At 43.9% G+C, this 19,754-nt stretch overlaps 1 protein-coding gene and 1 long non-coding RNA gene across 2 annotated transcripts; both read left to right on the top strand.

Moving 5' to 3' along the window:
* The first annotated feature begins 653 nt into the window (after positions 1–653).
* Positions 654–14,224, top strand: LOC307088744. The gene is made up of 5 exons (XR_013812582.1): positions 654–760; positions 3,922–4,022; positions 4,202–4,340; positions 6,947–6,992; positions 7,641–14,224. It is a non-coding gene; the product is annotated as an uncharacterized lncRNA (long non-coding RNA).
* A 1,070-nt stretch (positions 14,225–15,294) lies between these two features.
* Positions 15,295–19,721, top strand: LOC307088674 (protein MFI-like; the record flags this gene model as incomplete). Its single annotated transcript, XM_079754626.1, has 10 exons — positions 15,295–15,302; positions 15,423–15,543; positions 15,823–15,915; positions 16,101–16,154; positions 16,457–16,666; positions 17,494–17,624; positions 17,950–18,126; positions 18,384–18,439; positions 18,833–18,874; positions 19,678–19,721. The coding sequence occupies 10 exons, from the start codon at positions 15,295–15,297 to the stop codon at positions 19,719–19,721; spliced, it is 936 nt and encodes a 311-aa protein (XP_079610752.1).
* Positions 19,722–19,754: the final 33 nt, after the last annotated feature.

The raw sequence follows: 19,754 nt of genomic DNA, 5'->3' as shown, positions 1-19,754 counted from the left end.
TACTTATCTTTTTGCAAATGCGTTTACAGGATAAGCGCTTACTGTTGCACACTGCAAACTCAAACGTAAATTGGAACATAGCGCAACACTGACATCTTCTGGCAAATCTTGAGTATTGCATGATTCCAACTCGTAATAAAAATCAATGTGCTATCATAATAACAGAACGCCTTTACTTTTCTACATTTCTGCATTTTTTCGTCGACTATTTGCAACAGGCCTAATTGCTCTTTGTCCAATGAAGTATGCAATTAAAGTGTTGTTTTTTTTTGAACTAATGACATATTGGCTGTAATGGCAGTACAACCCAAATCGTAATAAGAAAACCTCCGAATGAATTATTATCGAGGCCACACTACACAAATCGACCAGAGAGTGCATGGCTGCACCTGTCCACAAAACCTGTCCAGCCTTGGGAAAGTTGAAAAAAAAGGGGCGGGTTAGACTTCTCTCGACCCCATGGACCGAACCACCGGTCCCACGCAGAGCGTTGAAATGACTGCGTGGAATTTGTTTTGCATGTTAGTCAAATGTGTTCACCACTGACTACCTTGCTTTCAATTGGGCTTCCCCCTAGCCTGCCCTGTGTGAACTGGGAGGACTTGGGCTTCACGGAGGAACGGGCTCATCCGGTTGAGATGACTGGTTGAAGGAGAATGTCATCGAGTGACGCGGGAAAGTTGGGAGGAAGAAGACGAGCAAGCGAGTCTGCAGAGAGTAAACACACGGGCACGAGCACTGGGACGACGCGCAGCGCTAGGTATGTTGTCTAGCCTACTTGGGTTTTTCCTATTCTATCCTATTATTCGTTTCAGGGTTGTATTTTCACCATTCAAATCGATATTTGTTCTACTGGCCCACCCTTTTTGGTTCTTGGTTTATTTCCTGGTCTTTCTTGTTATGCGGCCACTTTCTTCTCTGCGGGTTAGCATATGGACGTGGCCGTCATGGGGAGCTGTCTGAGGACACGCAGTTCGCCACTTGAGCAGTGGCTGTAAACTTAGTATGTTTTTGTAGTGTTATGTTTCAAAGGGTTGCTTATTGGTTATTTTTGGATAAACGTGGCAGGCGTGGATATCGGTGTGTGTGTGTGTGTGTGTGTGTGTGTGTGTGTGTGTGTGTGTGTGTGTGTGTGTGTGTGTTTGTGTGTGAAATTAATTTCAGTGCTACGTTTACGCGAATATGATATCTGCCTGTGAAGTTGAAAAAATCCAATTTCTATAAATATTGTATTTCTTGCAATTAAAAGCCTTTGTGATCAAATCTCTTTACACATGTGCCTACAATCTCGACAACCATGCGTTGTCTAGGTAATATAGCAATTATATACATTAAAAAAAAAAGATTTGTGCGATGGCTCTGCATGTTAAGAGCTGAATGGCTTGTAATAACCTTAAATAGCGTTGTACAGGCTAAAACTTAAACACATCCACTGAAAGGCTGACAGCTGCTGAAGGAGTGGCAACCTGCGAGCAAGTCTCACTTTGTCTCAGCCATGATTTTCAGACCTGGCAAGAAACGAAGCGGGTTGAGAGCTTCGTTAGGAGAGTGGGTGTTGTGGGGGCCTTCCTGGTGATATAATACATTGGCAAGGATGAGCTCTGGCCGCCTCCCTCTATAAAAGCCTGATATAGCTGAGGCACGCACTGACAGTTGTCCAAACAAGAGGCTCTATGCAAGAGACTCAAACAAGACAAGACAAAGTCGGACTGAAATGAAACAGGAATGGGTCCATAACTGGCCTTTTGTGTGTGTGTGTGTGTGTGTGTGTGTGTGTGTGTGTGTGTGTGTGTGTGTGCGTGTGTGTGTGTGTGTGTGTGTGTGTGTGTGTGTGTGAGACACTCAGGTGTACTTAGACCCTAGAAACCCCTTGAACAATACTGATGAAAGTAGGACCTTTCGCGGACAACATATTGCCAAGGTTAAAAGATTCATAAATGCACAAGCAGTGGCAGAGGAAACAGCTCAGAACATGCAGAGCCATCGGAGCAAAGAGCAAAAGATGGCTTTCTACACAAATATTATTGCAAGAAGGCGATGGCCAGTGGCTAACAATGGAAAGAAAAACAGGGCAACACGGCAAAAGAAAACATCAGGCACAAACGCAAATTAACACAAAACACCAATGGAATATATTAACAATTCCTAATAATAACGAGCCATAATCTTTATATATTTACTGAACAATATTTATAATATATTTAAATTAAATAACATTTTTCCATTAAAATAAGTTTGTCTATTTCAAGAATAAAATCCCATGTGCAGCTGTGGTACGCTGTGTAAGCGTACCACAGGTTGAAAAACACTTATAGGTGATGCTACCAACTTATTCAGTGGTTCTCAACTGGTCTTACTTCAGGACCCACTAGTGTCCTTTCGTTATTAAGTCACTAACCCAAAATAAATCATTTAGCAAACGAAAAGCTGTAACCATTGGGGCTAAACTCAATATCATTGAACCATGCATTGATGATGAAACAATAGTTAATTAATGGGTTTTCTTTCTAAAGATCAAGCATAAGCTCTGCAACCCAGTGATATTACCCTCTCGATCAGTTGGGAATCACTGATCTTATTATTGCAGGGAATTTAATTAAAACCATCAGAAAATGTAATATAAGGAAGTAGAGTTTTAGAGAGATCCAAAAAGGAAATGCTTTTTTGTCCAAAGACTCTTAATGTAGAGTTAACTCCAGCGCTTTCGTAATCACTTTTTTTTATAAAACAATTACAGTATTATGTGAATCTCCTTGCAAGTCAAGCCACTGGAAGTGTCAGAGCATGCCAGATGTTATGGGCCATAGAGTGACATGGATTAAAGTTCCTCCAATGTTGTCACAAGGATGGCAGAACAGGAATTTAAACACTTTACAACCATGGCAGTAACTCTTCAGGAGTGCACCAATATTTTTTGCTCGATGCTCGACTTGAACCAGTGTATTACAGGCCGTCTCAATTCAATGATGCATGGTCACGTCATGTGCTAGCTTTATTCGTGCTTGACCGGTCAACCAAATCCTTATCTAATGATTTAACCATGATACAACGCACGTCGCTATACCTGTCTGAAGACGGCGGGTGCTGGGTAATAAAACAGTTAAGGGCATGCCTATTTCAGGTGTGCAGACTTTCGAAGGGATGTGCCTTCCCAGTGTTTTAATCGAAAACCACATGTCAAGTCATGTTAGGGCTTTCATCAAAACAGAAATTATAATGCTCTAATGAAGCCAGGCACTCTCCCCTCGGGCAAAGGTGGAGACAGCGAGAGGAGCCAGAGCACTGTTGCCCATTCAGTTGGAAGGGCAAGAGAGAGTGAAATCAAAGTCATGCACTGGGTGTGGACAGGGCAGGGCAGTGTTTTGGAATTTAGGAAATAGATTTAAAAAGTGATGGGATGGAGCTAAATAATTTATTGCGATGCAGCAATGATTTCGTTGCATCACACATAAGTGCGACCACCGGGAAAATGGCAGAAACAAACGACCTACGTTATACATTTTTGTACTGTCCTTGTTACTATTTCACATAGTCTATTCATAATAATTATATATAACAGGAAAGGATTTATTTTCAACAACTTTAACAACTCTTTAACAACAAGTCGGCAGATTTTTGTTATTACCTGTCCGAGGTGGGGTTAGTTTGAGTTTAGTCTATGATGCCAAGCTGCAGAAATTAATTGTGAGTCTTACGTAATCCAATCATCCTTATCTGATGAGCTCCACCCATGGAGACGGTTGACAGTTGGTCTCTCTGTGTTCTTCCATTTGGGTCAAAGAGATCAGGCTCATCCTGTAAAACAGTCTGTAATACACAGTCTCCAAAGGTGAAAATGTCCCAGAGGATTGTAACTATAACATGTTTGTTTGGGACAAGATGGGACACCATCTCATACATATTATTGGCCGTGTTTTCCAGTGACCAACGAGAGGAGACATCTTGTGAAGGGATTCTGCAGGAGCAGCACCTTGGTGACAAGACTGAGCCTTCAGGGTGCCAAACTGAGACGCTATACAAAGGTCAGCCCTCACCTCACACACGCGCGCGCACACACACACACACACACACACACACACACAATCTTTTCCCCTTGGGTGAATCAATGTCTGAAATTGACTCGTAACTTTTAGTGTATTACATTTTTGAGTTCAAAGAGCATTGTTGACTCATTAAAGGATCTGTTGCCGTCCTTTCCCAGAGCACAGACCCGGGGCAGGGAACGTGGTCCACGTGACCTCCTTCTACTGTAGACTTTCTGCTCCGCCAAGCACAACACCTGCCTCCGTGGGGGGCCTCCCTACTACCAGAGACACCGTCCCACAACCCTGCCCGCCGAGGTGAGCAGCAGGGAAACCATTCTGTTTATTTTATGTCTTAACAATACATGGTTGAAACGGTAACACACAGGGGACTGGATATATCAAGGACGGGCTGCGGGTTTCTGGGTTTGAAGCCCAATCTACCTGTATAGGTCTACCCCTGCCTGCTCATTAATGACATTTCAAGATATTTCTCTTTTTGGAAAGCATCAGCTAAAAGACTGAAGAGTAAATAAGGACATTTTGAAGTATTTATAGCAATCACAAGACCAAAGAAAAAAAATACAGATGTGCATGGTAGGATAAAACCTACGCTCACTCATGCAAATAAAAATAAACTGCAGGAAAGGCGGATGGAAGGTTGATGGAATGATGAATGGAGAGCAGATGTATGGATTTATGAATGAATTACCAACAAATGACCCGATGGATATGCCATGGTACACTGCACTTTGACTGACATGCAGGCTGAAGGAGGAGTGAGTGGAGCGTCGTTCTCTGAACTCGCTTAAGCGTCATCCTGATCACAGAGCATAGTGTGATTTGTAGCGCTCAAACACTGAGCTAAAATGAAAGAAGCATGGTTCAAGCTCACAGCCAAGTCCTAGGACTCCTCTGGCATGCCTGGTACTCAGGGAAGGGGGGAACCCAGGCACATATTTAAACCCTCAATGAGAAATTCCCGAGGCCCGAAGCTCTGTCTGTACTGTAGCGGCCTGCATGTGAAACTGCATAGTTAAATAATTGGACAACAACATGCTCTTGAATGGCTACCTGACACATTTACAACTTTAGGTCTTCTCAGAAAATCTATTACGATGAATTTAGAGTAGCATATTCCTTAATTGATTATAATTATTATGTATCCTATGAATATGACTATTATTACGGACCACAATTATTTTGATAGTGATGATTTCACCTTTAGGCCATGTTAGTGTGGATGCTACAGTGGACCACTTCCAGACTAAAGGTTCCAGACTGTTGAATTCTGAAAGGCCGCAGTCCACCTGTAGGCCTCCTTGATCAAGAGGTCCAACCCTACCTGCTCTAAATAACCTGTATTCAGGATGTGAAGGGTTTCTTTGGATAAAAGCGTATCTTAAATAAGAATATGTATTTTATTTATAATGAACCCAAATAAGACAAAAGAGCTTGGGTTTACCATTGACCTCAGCTTGGTCACGGAAGAAAAATATTCTGAAGGAACAGCAGTATTGCAGAGACACATGTATTGGATAATTGGTCTCCCGGCCATGTGACCGTGCCAGTGTATGTGTGTGTGGGTGCGTGCGTAAACATTTTCATGCACGTGTGTGAACAGGTGGATTTTACACTCCTTCACCAGAATAATAAAGCACAGAGCCAATGCCATATTTATAGCAGACGTATACCAGGACAAATATGCATATGGGAGAGTCAACGAGTGTGCGTTCTATGTGACTGGTTTCTTTCTTTGCCGTTGAGGAGCAGTGCCTATCTTGTGTGACCATGGGAAAATGTAGGCTTTCACTGAACACCCTTTTTCTAACGTCAATAAATGCAATTATTTCATACCGAGGTGTGAGCCAGGGCGTGTCAGATGTGACGGTAGTCTTATAAATGTTAGGTTGTTGACCTAACTCTCTCTGTGGGTGTCATCCACCACATCATTCACATTCCACTTGACCTTTCCACCCATTGCACACTTTCTCTTACTGCGCCAGCACCACAGCCTGTGGCTCCAAACACCATTCAACATCACCTTATATGGACATAACTCACACCTCTGCTTGTGAAAGTGGGTGTGGGTGCCTGTGTGTCTGTCTGTGTATAGTGTGTTTGTCTGCCCATCTCCTATAAGGTTACTATTTAATTTCGTGTGCTGTAATGACACTAAGAAGAGTGGGAATACCGTGGTGCAGGGGCGGAAGGACTTAAAGTGGGATAGGAAGAGCAATGACAGGAATGTCGTCCTCCTTGTTCGGCAACTCTCTTATGGGAAATGTTAGACATCTGAGAACTATAATCCCTCTGTCAGAAACATGCTTGTATAGTAGACAAGAGTGGGACAATATGTGAAGAGAAACACTTTAATGCTCTTTTAAAAATGTTCGGCCAATTTTTCAAATACCTACAGACCCATCTCAAGTGTTACCAAAGGCTGCTGAACATGTGTACTTTCTTTACTCCCTTTCAACATATTTCAGGACTGACATCACTTTTGATTCAGTGCCATTAATAGAAACCCTCATTCCAATGGCGGAAGTACTTTATCTAATATGTAACTGAGAAGTCCCTAATCAGTTATGTTTTTCTAATTTGCATGTTTCCTGGATGTAAAAGCCGTAAATGCTTAGTCCCATTTGACATGCATATGAATACTTTATCTACATGTCTCTACATTGTGTGGATGCAACACTTAATTAAGTTATTGTTAATTCTCTTCTGCGGTATTCATTCACTTCTACGGTGTTCATGGTACACATTTGGGTCAAACTACCCTGACCTAACTAACCTTACCTTTTTTTAGAACAGTTGAATTTGCATGCACCACAAACACAGGCTTCTCTTCAACCTAGATATCTCACCACCTGTCATTAACCACCAATGTTTTTTTCTCTTTCTATTCCCTGTACTACTAGTTTCCCCGAAGCCCTGAGAAATGAACCTTATAGCAAGAGCTTACAGGTAAGCATCGACAACCCAACCTCTATTAAAGATAATGGAAGGTAATAATGCTATATGGTGGCTGGTCGATTTCACTATAGAATGAAAATAAAACAATTAAAATGTACTGTTCACAATTTATTTTCAGTCCCAGTGCAAAGGGGATATGATGTTTATTTTTATAGATAAGATATCCTGTTTTGTATTGTTTGAAAATCAAGAAAAAAATATCCTGACAAAACAATTCTAATCAATCTTATTAATCTGTTTCCTCAAACGGTTTGGTGATGTAATGAGTACAGGGTGTGCACCTTGCTTTTCTGCCTTCATCTAAATATCTTCTTCGCTCTTTCACGAAAACCTGTTGGTCCACCCCTAAATCATTGTAGTTACCGAGTCATGGGAACATGGCTTATACGATTGCCATTGTTGCATATTTGAAATCCCACAAAACGTTTTTGTATTCTCTCTGCGTTTCCTGTGTCGAGTGACTCAACCTGATGTTGACATGAGAAAACTATTAGCCTGAGATTATTTTATACATGCTATGAATAGCTTTGACGGATGTGTGGTAAACAAGTTGGGATCAGATGTTATGTTAATTTCTACAGTGATGTTTCATTTTGGTACATGTTGAAGACAAATTGTTATTCTGTTTTCATTGAACAGGACCATGGCAGTGCATCCCCCGGAGCCTCATTAGAAGAAGCTGTAGGCCTGACACCATCAGAGAAGACATCAGTCCTCATCAACAACCAAGAGAAAGCAGTCCTGGATTATGTTTCATCAACCACCACTCACACCTTTTTCTGTGAGATTCCAGAGTACGATTACGACCGTGGAAGTTTAAACATCGTTCCACCTGTGTCCAAACTAAACAGTTCTTCAGTGGACTCGGCGGAAGACAGAAAGTCAAACTGGACAGAGCTTGAGACTCCAAACCAACTCGTGGGGTTCAATAAGCCCAACAAAGCAATGCTGTCTTCAGCCATGGTGTCAGTTCTTGCCCCACATTGGAGCAGACGGAACCAGCGGACTAAGAAAGGGTTATCCTCAGAGGACTTTGAAGCACAAAATGTGGCGCATGGCCCAAACACTGGCGCCCAAAGTGTCCACGATCGGTTTCTGGAACCCCACAGGCAGTTCCGTGGTGAGAGGGATTTGGGAGATGGACCTCATGTTCAAGACCCATTGGTTGGCCACAGGAGGAAGATTGATGGTTGGTCCTCCTTCAGTGGGCCCTCAAGCATAAACCTTAACTTCACAACAAAGCGCCTCACGCCCCGTACGGTTTCTGTCGACATGGATTCACGTACTCTAGACAACAGAGACACAGTGGGGTGTTACACCAACCCAAAGGAGAAAACACCACCTCCGATACCGTCCCTCTCATTGGATCTACGCACTAATGAAAGGATTTCGCCAGGGGCTCATCAGCGACCCCTGGCTCAACCAAGCTCCAAACCAACCACCAGCGGCTTCCTTCTTTCTCTTAGGAAAATCGGTTCGACTTGGAAGAGCCCATCCATGTCCGAAACGGGAAGCCGATCTCTGACCGTTCCAAACAGGGACCGAGCTGCAGTCTCTTCCAATCTCAACCCTTCTTTTACCCCACCCAGTAACAACTCAACACAACGATGGATGCCCCGCCCCTATTTGTCACACATTTCTCACGGGCCCGATAAAAGTAATCCGAACATCTCCCAGACAGACAGTCTGACAAATCCGACTCTTTCGCATCCGCAGAAACCCATCTCCACTAATCAACTGGGCAGACAAAAAGAATTTAGTATTTCAGACAATAACACAGATCCCGCCAGGCTTACCCAGTATGAGCAATACACTATACTGAAGGGTCAGGATCTCCCAAGAGGCACTACACTGAGGTCAGGAACCTGGTGGAGGCAAGTGACTCAGGAAGGTGGTGTGCAGCCTGGTTTCAAAAACACTGCCAGCATAATCAACAATAACAGACATGAGACACACACGCCCTTAGTTACACCCTTTAATAGAAACAGTGACTTGGCCTCCTTGAGGCCAAATGACAACAGGAGCTTAAACAGACAGATTCCCAATAATGCGGAACATACCAAAGCTGAAGCCATTAGTTTAGGCACACATGCCCTTGTTTTTAATAGACCAGGAGGACCAGAAACTCTCAGGCAAACCAATGCCGAGGATAGATCTGGCCAGCAGTCAGACACGTTCTACACACAATCTAAGGGCTTCAATTTGAATGAAAAACGATCACAGCAGCCGCATAGTTCACTAATTGAGGTGAACAAGGTAAATGCAAACAAAGCCTCAGCCAACATCATTAACCAAAATGTTTTCTCATTGGATAAAAGCCATCTAACTGCACACACCCAGAGAGCACTACTGACCCCTTCACCAGTCAGTAGCCCTACTTATATGGATTGTACAATTTCAGAAAACACCTCTCCTAAGATTCTAAATGAAAATCAATCCATCCACACCAACGACACTCCGACCTGTCATGAGCAAAAACCTGCCTCCAGCCAAGACGCTAGCTTCCAGTCTACTGCATTACCCCGTTGCACCTACAAAAGACCTACACCTCTTGTTTTTGAGCGGACCTACCCCACCATAAGCAAGCATGTGCATCCTAAGGCCTTATTTATATACAAGGCGACAGTCTCCTCTAAAACAAACTGCAAACCCCTACTCACAGTTCCCACCTCTCCCACCAACCCCTCCAGCACTTCTGTCCCATCCACGACCTCCTCCGTGCTCCTCACTGTCCCTGGGAAAGTCCCCACATCTCCAACCCCTTTCATTGGCCCCTTGTTTCTCCTAACACCCCCAGTGACTCCCACCCCTTCATGCTCCCCCTCCCCCTCCCCAAAATCCTCCTTATCCAAAAAAGAGAGGACATTCTTTAAAAGCCAGGACATTTCTTCTTCCAAGAAGCAATCCCCCAAGGGTCGGAGAAGGGTGACGTGGCAGGACTCAGTGGATCTGCAAAGGTCTGAAGATGACATGGGCCAGGCTTCATTGCCACCTACCCCAAGCCCACCACTAAAGACCAGCCCTTCGCCTCTAACCAGATCTCCTCGTAGCTTAGAAAGTCCCTCTACCTTTTCTTTCCTCAGGAAAGGCAATTCGGCTGATGTCCCAAGATCCTCCCCTGTCTTTTTGCCAATTCCCAAGACCACGAGCGGAAAGTCAGAGAGTGAAGAGAGAAGTCAACAAACTGTGTCTGCCAGCCCTGTCAGCCCCATGGACTGGACCTCAGAACACACAGGGAGGTTATCCCCATCACCTGGTCCAGATAAGAGGTCCCCAGACAGGGCTAACCAGTGGCAGTCTTACGTTCCGCTCTCTCTTCCACCAGACTTCAGCTATAAACAACATTATAGCTCTCCACCTTACTCCTCCCTCAAGTCTGCACGTTCTCCCCAGGGGGAGGCCGAGAACCCTTTGCCCACATCTTCTCCTGGCTGTCAGCCAGCAACTTTCTCACCATCTTCTATCTCTAGACCCAGTGCCCTATCGCCTGACCCAGCTGTAAACAGAACCTTAACCCAGTCCCAGCGTTCTCCAGACCCTATTTCCCCAACACAAACCGTACCCCTTCCTTTCCCAAACCGACCTGTCTTGCCTGAGGGCTTGAAATATGAAGGTTTGAGATTAAAAGAAGCTGACGACAAAAGCAGGAAGCAGAGTTACAAAAACCCCAGCGTGTCACAAGAGGACAACAAAGCGGTTATAGGCTCAGAGCGTCTCTCGCTGCAGACTACACTACAGGATGAAACGCTCCCCCCATCCACTGTGTGTTTGAATGTGGTTGAAACGCTTGTTTACAGCCTTTCTAAAGGTAAATCGACAGACTCGCCAGGCAAAACCACACCCAGATCTCTGATTCAGTGTACAGACAAAACAAGGGTGATGAAACCGAGCATTCAGCTGAGCACCAAAACCAGTGGGGTTGGGGGTAATCAGTACTATCCATTGAATCAGAACGCCAACACAAGCAGCACAAAGGACACTCCATTCCCTCTGTTTACAGCGACCGACAAAAGCAGCACAAACAGCAAAGGCCCTTCCTGGAGGAATGAAAGCACCAGTAGACCAGGGGACAGTTTACCTGCTAATCAGGAAACACGTTTTGTACCAGACAAAGCAGCACTTGAACATGCATCCAAGGGAATTACCCAAATGGACCAAGGCGTCAGTAAGTTAAGACGACAATTCGCGGGTATGCTTTCTGATGATCTCACACGTTCTCCAAAAGGTAACCAAAGCTCTAAGACACCATCTATTAATGGATCAAGTGTCGGCAACAACAGTGACATCACCGTGAAAAGTAATGATATGTTAGAAGGGGATAAAGAGATGGACATACTAGGGGACACAAATGCTGAGCTAGAGAGAAGAGAGACGGAAAAGGACAGATGGACAGAAACTAGATATACTCTCGTACCAAAACAAGGGCTGTGTAATAGGAGCGGTGATCATTTCTCTAGTTCCTCTCACATAACACCTGAGGTTAATGCTCAGACCAAGTTTTTGCTCTCAAGTCACCCATTTACAGAAAGGGAAGCGAAGGAGGAAAGGACAAGCCCAAGACAAATGAGCCTGCCTATCGAAACTCAATGTCGGGATCCCAATCTCTGCAAGCAGTCACCGGGGGACTCTGCCTCTACAACGCTGTCTGCTAGTTCCAACAACAGGCCTCGCTCTCCCTTCGCTCGGTTCTCCTCATCTTCGATGTCTCCTTATCTCACAGGCACTGAGATAGATGATAGTGTCTTCTACAGTCCCAAAGAGCAGACGCCCCCCGATGAGAGGGGAAGGTCGGTCAGTCCTTTGGGTACCGCAAGGCGGAAGATGTCCACGAGTCCATCCACCGGCGGTCCGGTTCAAGCAAAGGAACGCCTGGCGTCCTACTCTTCCTGTGCCGACCTGAAGTATGGCATTGACGCCGGACGCTCTATCTCCGTGAGCTCGGTGGTCTCCAGTCGGCGTCAGGGCTCGGAGCGCATCTCAAAGGGGCTGCGGGTCCTAAGCGTGGATGACCTCTCTGAGCCAGCAGAGACATCAAAGTATAAATGCCAGAGCATGGGCGATCAGGGAAGCACGAACAACTATCGACTGTCGTCTAGGCCAGGCGAAATGAGGTCGAAGTCCCTCCCTCGATCACTCAAATCCCTGTCCTGTTGGTCTTCAGAGGACGGCCCACCTCAAAGGCAGAGTCCAACAACTTCACCACAAGACCGCCCGTCAGGTCCAAGGTCCCGGAACACTGATCTCTTCCAGTTTTATTCAGAGGGTGGTCTGACCCCACCTCTTTCTCCGGCATCCCCAGCATCCCTGCTGATGTCCAAACCCCCCAGTCGGTCTTCCCCTCTGTCCCCTGCCACCAGGGGTATGGTCGCCAGCCTTTCAGACTTTGACGAATCCTCAGACAGCAGCTCAGACTCGACCACGGACGATGAGTATTACCTGGAGTCTGAAGAAGACGACGACAAGGAGAGTTCATTGTGATGGAGCATGTTGCTGCGTTAAGGCCTTTTCTCTCATCTTAAACTATTTTTATTCTTTGAATCAAAGTGATGGGATAAGATTTCAAATGTGTGTCAAATCTATGTGTTAAAAAATGGGAACGGGTAAAGAGTATCTGAACAAACATTGGAACAAAACGCTTTATGTTTTTTGATTTATTCATATGATCAAAGTGTGACAATGCTTTAGTGATAATTTATGCTATTTTCGTACTTATTTATCTTGATTTTGCAATGTAGGATACAATCCAAGTCCTTAAACCCACATAATACCCCAAAATACTAGGGTATTGTGTATTCAAAATCTTTATTGTATTATATTATGATATATTATTTGCTGAAAAATAATTACTGTATATATATTTTTGGAATACAATAACAAGCTAATTAAAATATCAGTTTTAACAAGTGCTAAATGATAATTTCATAAGAATAGTTTGGCCTTAAAGAATATCAAAAGATTAGGAATGAATTTATATTGATGGGTGATGTTGCTTAGTAAGATCTTTTTTAGCCTTATATTTAAATGTTAATACAGATTTCTATTTCTACTTTTATTTTTTCTACTAAAAATCTATCAAACCTTTGTGTATTGCATTTTTTTCTTTAACTTTGTAAATTAATTGTCAAAGTAGTTTTATCTTTTGACCATCTAAATTATAAGTGTCTATACTCACCCAAAAATCGCTCGCACCTTGAGCCCACACCAGTGCCTGCCTACTAGTGTTTGAATCATTGTTGAGCTATATTGTGTCCATTGTGATATGCTTTCGAGCCAAGCAAATTCTGATGCCATGGTGCATACTCCATTTTAAGACTGTGACATTCTTGGTCAGTGTCTTCATTGGGTGTTGACCTAATGGGCTTAACTACAGCAAATGTTACCAGTGGGTGTAACACGTTTAGCACTACATTATGGCCTATTCAAAGTTCAAATTCAAAGCACCATTTCATACGTACTGTATAGCCTACTTCAAAGTTACAAGTCAAAGAAATATCAACGGTTTAATGGAGGAAAGAAAATCGGACATTGAAACATCAGTGGACATAGGACAGTGGTTTATATTGTACAACAAATCTTTGGTGTTTTCCAGAAAAGACTGCTCTTGTTGGAAAATTTCTAGGACTTCACTCTGAGCACTACAGCGGCCTGGTGACCTGTAAATTACCTCTGTGTTTGTAGGATTGCGTAATGCCATGAATCTGATCATCTGTAGAGGAAGGCCAGTCGTGGTGCAGCCGCTTAAGTGTTCTGCTTGCCTTCACCCTAATGGATGTTGTATGCCAGTGTTTATCAACCTGTGGTACGCGAGGGTTGCTTCTATTCTTAAAATATACACTTTAAAAACATAGTTATAATGATTTGAGAGCCGATCGTTATAAATAAAAGTAGTATAAATATTGTTCAGTTAATATAACGTCGGCAACATGAAGTTACATCACGCCGGGAGACATCTGCGTCCGAACCAACAGGAGTGGTACGTCCAAGTAGAGGCTAGCGTCACGGGAATAAAATAGTTTCAAAAAGATTTTAACTATTCAAAACGATGAACTACTTTGCGGTATAAGCCGTGTGACGTCACCTTCGCTTTCCACATGGCTTTTTCAATATTTGAAAGTGAGCAGTGTCAGTTAATTCCATTTTATGTATAAAATGTTCAATTGCAATGTTGCCCATATATGTTTTGTGTTAATTCGGTTTGATTAATAAACACAATGGGGGAATAAGCAGCGTTGCTTACTTTCTTTCCACTGTTTCCCACTTGACCATGGCCTTCTACCAGCACAGTTGTGTGTATGAAGGGAGTGCTGGCGCTCTGCACAGCAACTGCATGTTTATTCTTTTTTATTTTTTTTACGGTTTGCATACGAGGTCGTCTGCGAAAGGCCTTGATGACAATTTAGTTATAGCCTACACCTAAAGTCAACGGTTGGGAACCACTTGCAGACTATAGGTCAATATGATTGCATGCCAACTCTGTTGGAACAAAGACGGAGTAGGCCTAACACTTCAAATGACACCGCCACATCGATAGATCTGCATTGACAGAAATAGGTTGGACCATATTTAGCCACTAAAAGCGGAGGTGGTGCAGAACGTTTTTGAGAGTAGGCTACCAGAATGTAATCATTAATTAAGAGGCCTGAATACATATACATAATCTTAACATTATTTCAATTAAAAGTAAAAGAACATTTCAAACGTTTGCTTTTAATCTACACCGGTTTATCTGTCTTCATGTCGTTATCTTAAGTTATGTCCATAGAAAAGGGCCAGGGGTCACGTGAACTGCTGCTATAGCAAATACAGCAGGCCACACAGGACTGAAATAAAGCCTGTATGGAGGGAGTGGCCGCCGGGCTGTCCCCACCTGGTGACTGCGTGCTCGCTGTGTTTACGTGCGTAACGCTATGTTTACCTGCATAACGTTGCCAGGTAACAAACGCTTCGCCAGCCGTAATCCATTGGGCCAATGGGTTCCGAATATGGTTAAGTGAAAATATTTCATTTTACTTTACGTCGAAGGAGGTAAGAAGCAAGTTAAGCGTTGCCTACATTTACGGCATGAGGCGTGCATATTGTTTAGTTAATTAATTCTTTCGTTGTTTTTGTTTTTTTTAAACCTTTATCGTGACTGAAATAAGTCAATGGAGCAACGCCAGAGAGATGATGGAAAAATAATTGCAACACTTTCATTCTGTATTCCTTTTTTAATTCCTCTCTCTACCTCTCTCGCTTTGAACATAAGTTTGACCTAAATAGCTGACTTGACATTTCTCTGGCAAACCCCAAAAGCATGTGTAGGTAAGACCTTTGGCCAGAGACTGAACTAGTTTCCAGATATGCACCGTGGCTGTGTTAATCGGCCATTTGATGTAGTCTACTTGTCTAATTTTCCTTCTTCTCCTCTGCCCCATGGCTAAGCAGCACCAGCTGTAGTTTGGAGGCAGAGGGTGTCCTAGGGGAAGAGGACCAGGGGTCAGGGCCGGGCGAGCCCCACCAGAGAGCAGCCCTGGTCATCCAGAGAGCCTGGAGAAGACATGTGGTGGGTGTGTGGGTGCTAGTGGATAATAATAATAATAATAATAATAATAATAATACATTTTATTTATAACGCACTTTACATCAACTCAATGACCTCAAGTGCTAAAAAAGCACATGTTCATACAGATACACTGTAAAGTACAGTGGTTATTAGGGCGTACGGTGGGACCCATGTTACACAGATCTGTATAGGATCCAACTAAAAAACGCACACAGACATTAACAAACATTTGAATGTTAATGTGACGAAAATACCATCACCGCTTTATTTCAAAATTAGGACACACGGTTCTACGCCTACTTGAAAGGGACGATAAGCTTCCGTTACCATGGAGATCCACGCGGGCTGCTCAAATCTGTCAATCCCCGGGAGGTAAGATATGAGCCAATCAAATCAATGAAAAATCTGTCAGGAAGTTGAATCAACTCATCAAATATTCACGGTTATTAATGTAAAACCTTACTGAAAAACTCCCAGGTAGTCTTCAGGTGTGGTGAAATAGTGAGTGCTGCTTCTGATTGGACACTAACCACCAGATGGTCACCCGTGTTTTCCAGGCTGCTCTGCTGGATGCCGCTGCGGGGGTGTACATCCGATTCCGTCTCGGTGGGGTAGGATCAACCCTTCGTTTCGGTACCTCGTGCAAAAATCCCCAGGCAGCCAAACTCCACAGAACCATCAAAACCAACAATGTTTTTATATCTTCCTTTTATCAGACTGTTTTCTATTTAGCAGTCATCATTTAGCTGACCTCATTTAGCAGAAGCTGTTATCCAGAGTTTCTTACAGTGAATTCAACTTTTAGATATATCATCATGATTAGATAAGGGGCTAAGCATTTAACTGAAAGATGCCTACAGGTAGACGTCTGTTTTGGGTCCAAGTCCCCCTAAACGCTGTGTTTCTCCTTCAGGTCAGGTTCCCTCCTAGCATCTACTATAAAATCTTCACCCACCGACCCATTGTGGACATGTGCGCCAACAGCCCCAAGGACTACACCCTCCCAGGCCATAAGTGTCCCGTGCCCAGGCAGACACACAATGGCCTGCCCCTGATCCCGGAGAACCAGTCCACACGGTACCGAAGGGTGGAGAACAATGGCTGGCGGCTGCTCTCTGGTAAGGTGAGACAGTTCCGGGTTAGATTCCCAACGTCAGCAGGCGATCGGCGAAGCCGATTTGTAAGCTTCCTCCAGCCCTACCTGCCTTCTCTTGAATGACCTGTGTCTGGATTCACCATCACGAGTCACTGGATAAAAAGTGTTTTGCGAAATTACTTAATGGTCATACATTGTCATACACCTTAATACATTGTAAAACCAGTGTCTCGGACCCCATATTTAATTATGATAACCTGTAAATCAGATTAAGAAAGTCAAAGCCTTTAATGCACCTACTAATGAGCTCTGTAAGGTAGTATAATCTGGGCCGTAGCCAGGGCTTGAAAAATAGTGAGGAACGGGATGGGGTTAGGTGGTTTTGTTGGGCGTGGGGGGTTGGCTCGGCTCGTGCACGCACCAACAGATGTCACACACAGAAGACACAAAGTAACATGTCTCAACTGAATTAAGCATTTACTTAATTACATTTTTATCTCCTGCATGATTATAGGTTAGGTTAAACTGATTCAGCAGAAGCAAACATCCTTTCCAAATATTTCCTCAACTGGCATTTGGTTGGAATGTGGCAGGCACTAAATGTGCCTCTGGCTACCCCTGTGCCATCAAACATTAAGCAGGGAAATCTGTGTACTCCTGTTGTTGACAAAAGCTGTAGGCAGAACATGACATGCGGGTTCAAGTTGAGATACAGCTTCTACCAAGCTTGGCCCTGTGCCACAGGTTAAACCTTTTCCTTAGTTCTGGTCTCACCTACAGGCTGGTTGTTATAGTTAGAAAATGACTGGAATTTGTGTTTTACATTTTTCATCGCTTATTATCCCATTGAACAGCTGGGACCCCTGTGTGACCCCGTGGAGCTCGACGCTGATAAAAAGATGGAGTTCCACCATTGCAAGCTGCAACGACGGCGGGATTTAGAGCAGCGGAGAAGAAAGAGGAAGATGGAATGGATGAGACAGATGTGAGCGGTGGAGCCAGATACAACTCCCTTCCTCTCTCTCTCTCTCCCTGCTCCTATATGTCTCTTGCCCACTCCCTTCCTCACAGTTTACTTTCTCCCTCTCGCCAATCCAAATGCTCCCCTCCGTCCCATATACACACTTACGCATGCACGCACGCACACACACACACACACACACACACACACTCACTCACTCACTCACTCACTCACTCACTCACTCACTCACTCACTCACTCACTCACTCACTCACTCACTCACTCACTCACTCACTCACTCACTCACTCACTCACTCACTCACACACATACATGTAAACACATACACCAGGTACAACCACGGTAGGCACCTGCAGGCGCCTGCAGTGGATCCAAAAGAGGCTGTGTTGGTGGAGAGGGCTTTGCAGGGAATGATCCAGGACGTGGAGCGATGCGGAACAGCCAATCCCGGCTCAGACTGGGAGGTGGACGAGCTCCAGGAGTGGACCGCCGCGCTCAACTTCGAAGAGTAAAAAAAAAACAATTTACCTCGGCTTAATATAAATATTTCATATCTGGGGGGAAAGGGACTTCTGGGGTTAAGTGAAAGTTGAAGGTTTGGGGGTTCTAAAGTGAAGTGAAGGTATTTCCGAAATGCTAGTAGCTGTCTGTAAACATTATCCACATTGTGTCTAGACACACAGTGCCTACTGGCCTACATGCATCTTCTATTGGGCGGACAGGTCGGCTGTGTTTCATAGGTATGTGTTGTTTTTTTCTTTACAGTTACATGACTGAGTGGACAAGCTTGGCGCTGAGTCATTCTTCGGAACGCTTCAGAGGTAAATCCTTTCTATTGTTCTCGCTTTCCTTTGAAGGGACACAAAAACATTCAGTGTTAACCTGTGGTCTGTAGGGATCTAATGGTGAGCAATAGTGCAGTTATCGGTACAGTATTGTTACATATAGAAATACTGCCATCTACTGACCTATGGGGGGAATACCAGGTATTAATAGTAGCAGTAGTAGTAATAATAGTAATAGTAGCGGGAGCTTTCTATTCACTTTCTTTACTTATTTGCGTACTAAATAGTGTATCAAATAATTTTAAATAATGAATACAATTATGTAGCAGCTCATAGTCCCTGACCATGAAAACATCTTGTGTTATATCCAATCGTTTCATTTTAAGCCTGTGCACAAACTTACTGGTTTCACATCTTGCCTTCTATCAGCACCACAGCAGCGTTTCCCTCATCTCCATCCAAGAAATATGGGTGAGTCGGATGACGAGGACAGCTACAGGCAGGGTTCGAGTTAGGTGGGAGCCAGTGGGAGCTGAGCTCCCACAGAGAGATGTCTAGCTCCCATGAAAGCAGCAAACTCAAATATCTGTGGGTGTCTCTAAAAATACAGCAGCATGATATTGTAATTACAAATAAAGCTATTTTCCCTTCCACATACAGAGCAATATTGACGTTAAGTAAGGGATAATAGAACGCCGGTCATTATCGGGAAAATAACCCCAGACAGAGCGAACCGGACACCGAAGCGAAACAGGTGTCTTGCTTCGACCTGGAGGGGCTTATTTTCGATAATGAGCGGCTACTTGGCAAACGAAAAAATAACTTAACAAGGTGTCTTTACAATTTATTTGTTACCATTCGTAGTGTTGATCAGCAGAGAAATAGTTAGCCAGAGACGTTGACATCGCTTAGCGAAGGGCCCATGCAAGTGAACGGAGCGTTCCACGGCATTGAGAAGAGTCGTATCATATTATATATTTACTATATTTACTTCCTATCTTTACCGCCCCCCTCGTCAACAAACCAGCGCAAACCCCCCCTCCCCGTCAACAACTTCAAGAGACCCCCACAAAGATGGAATCATAACTCGAACCCTGGCTACAGCTTCTTTGTCCATTAGACCACACAAGACAAGTTGGTGTGTGAAACCTTGTAATGGAATATGAATGGTGTTGCCCACATTAAAAATAATAAAACAGTTCACTGACGGTCATACCAATCATGCATTATATCTGGCAATCTTTTTGTAATCTATAATTTTATCTCACTTTTAGGTTTTAATAGTCAAGCTGGATCTAGTTTCGAAGATGGAGATTAAACCATGTGGCCGAAACAAATAAAGCAGAACGTC

The sequence above is a fragment of the Pollachius pollachius genome (assembly GCF_949987615.1).
Source record: "Pollachius pollachius genome assembly, chromosome: 17".
Lineage (NCBI taxonomy): Eukaryota > Metazoa > Chordata > Actinopteri > Gadiformes > Gadidae > Pollachius > Pollachius pollachius.
Note: the sequence above shows the minus strand (reverse complement) of the source record. Positions and strands in the feature narration are given on the sequence as shown.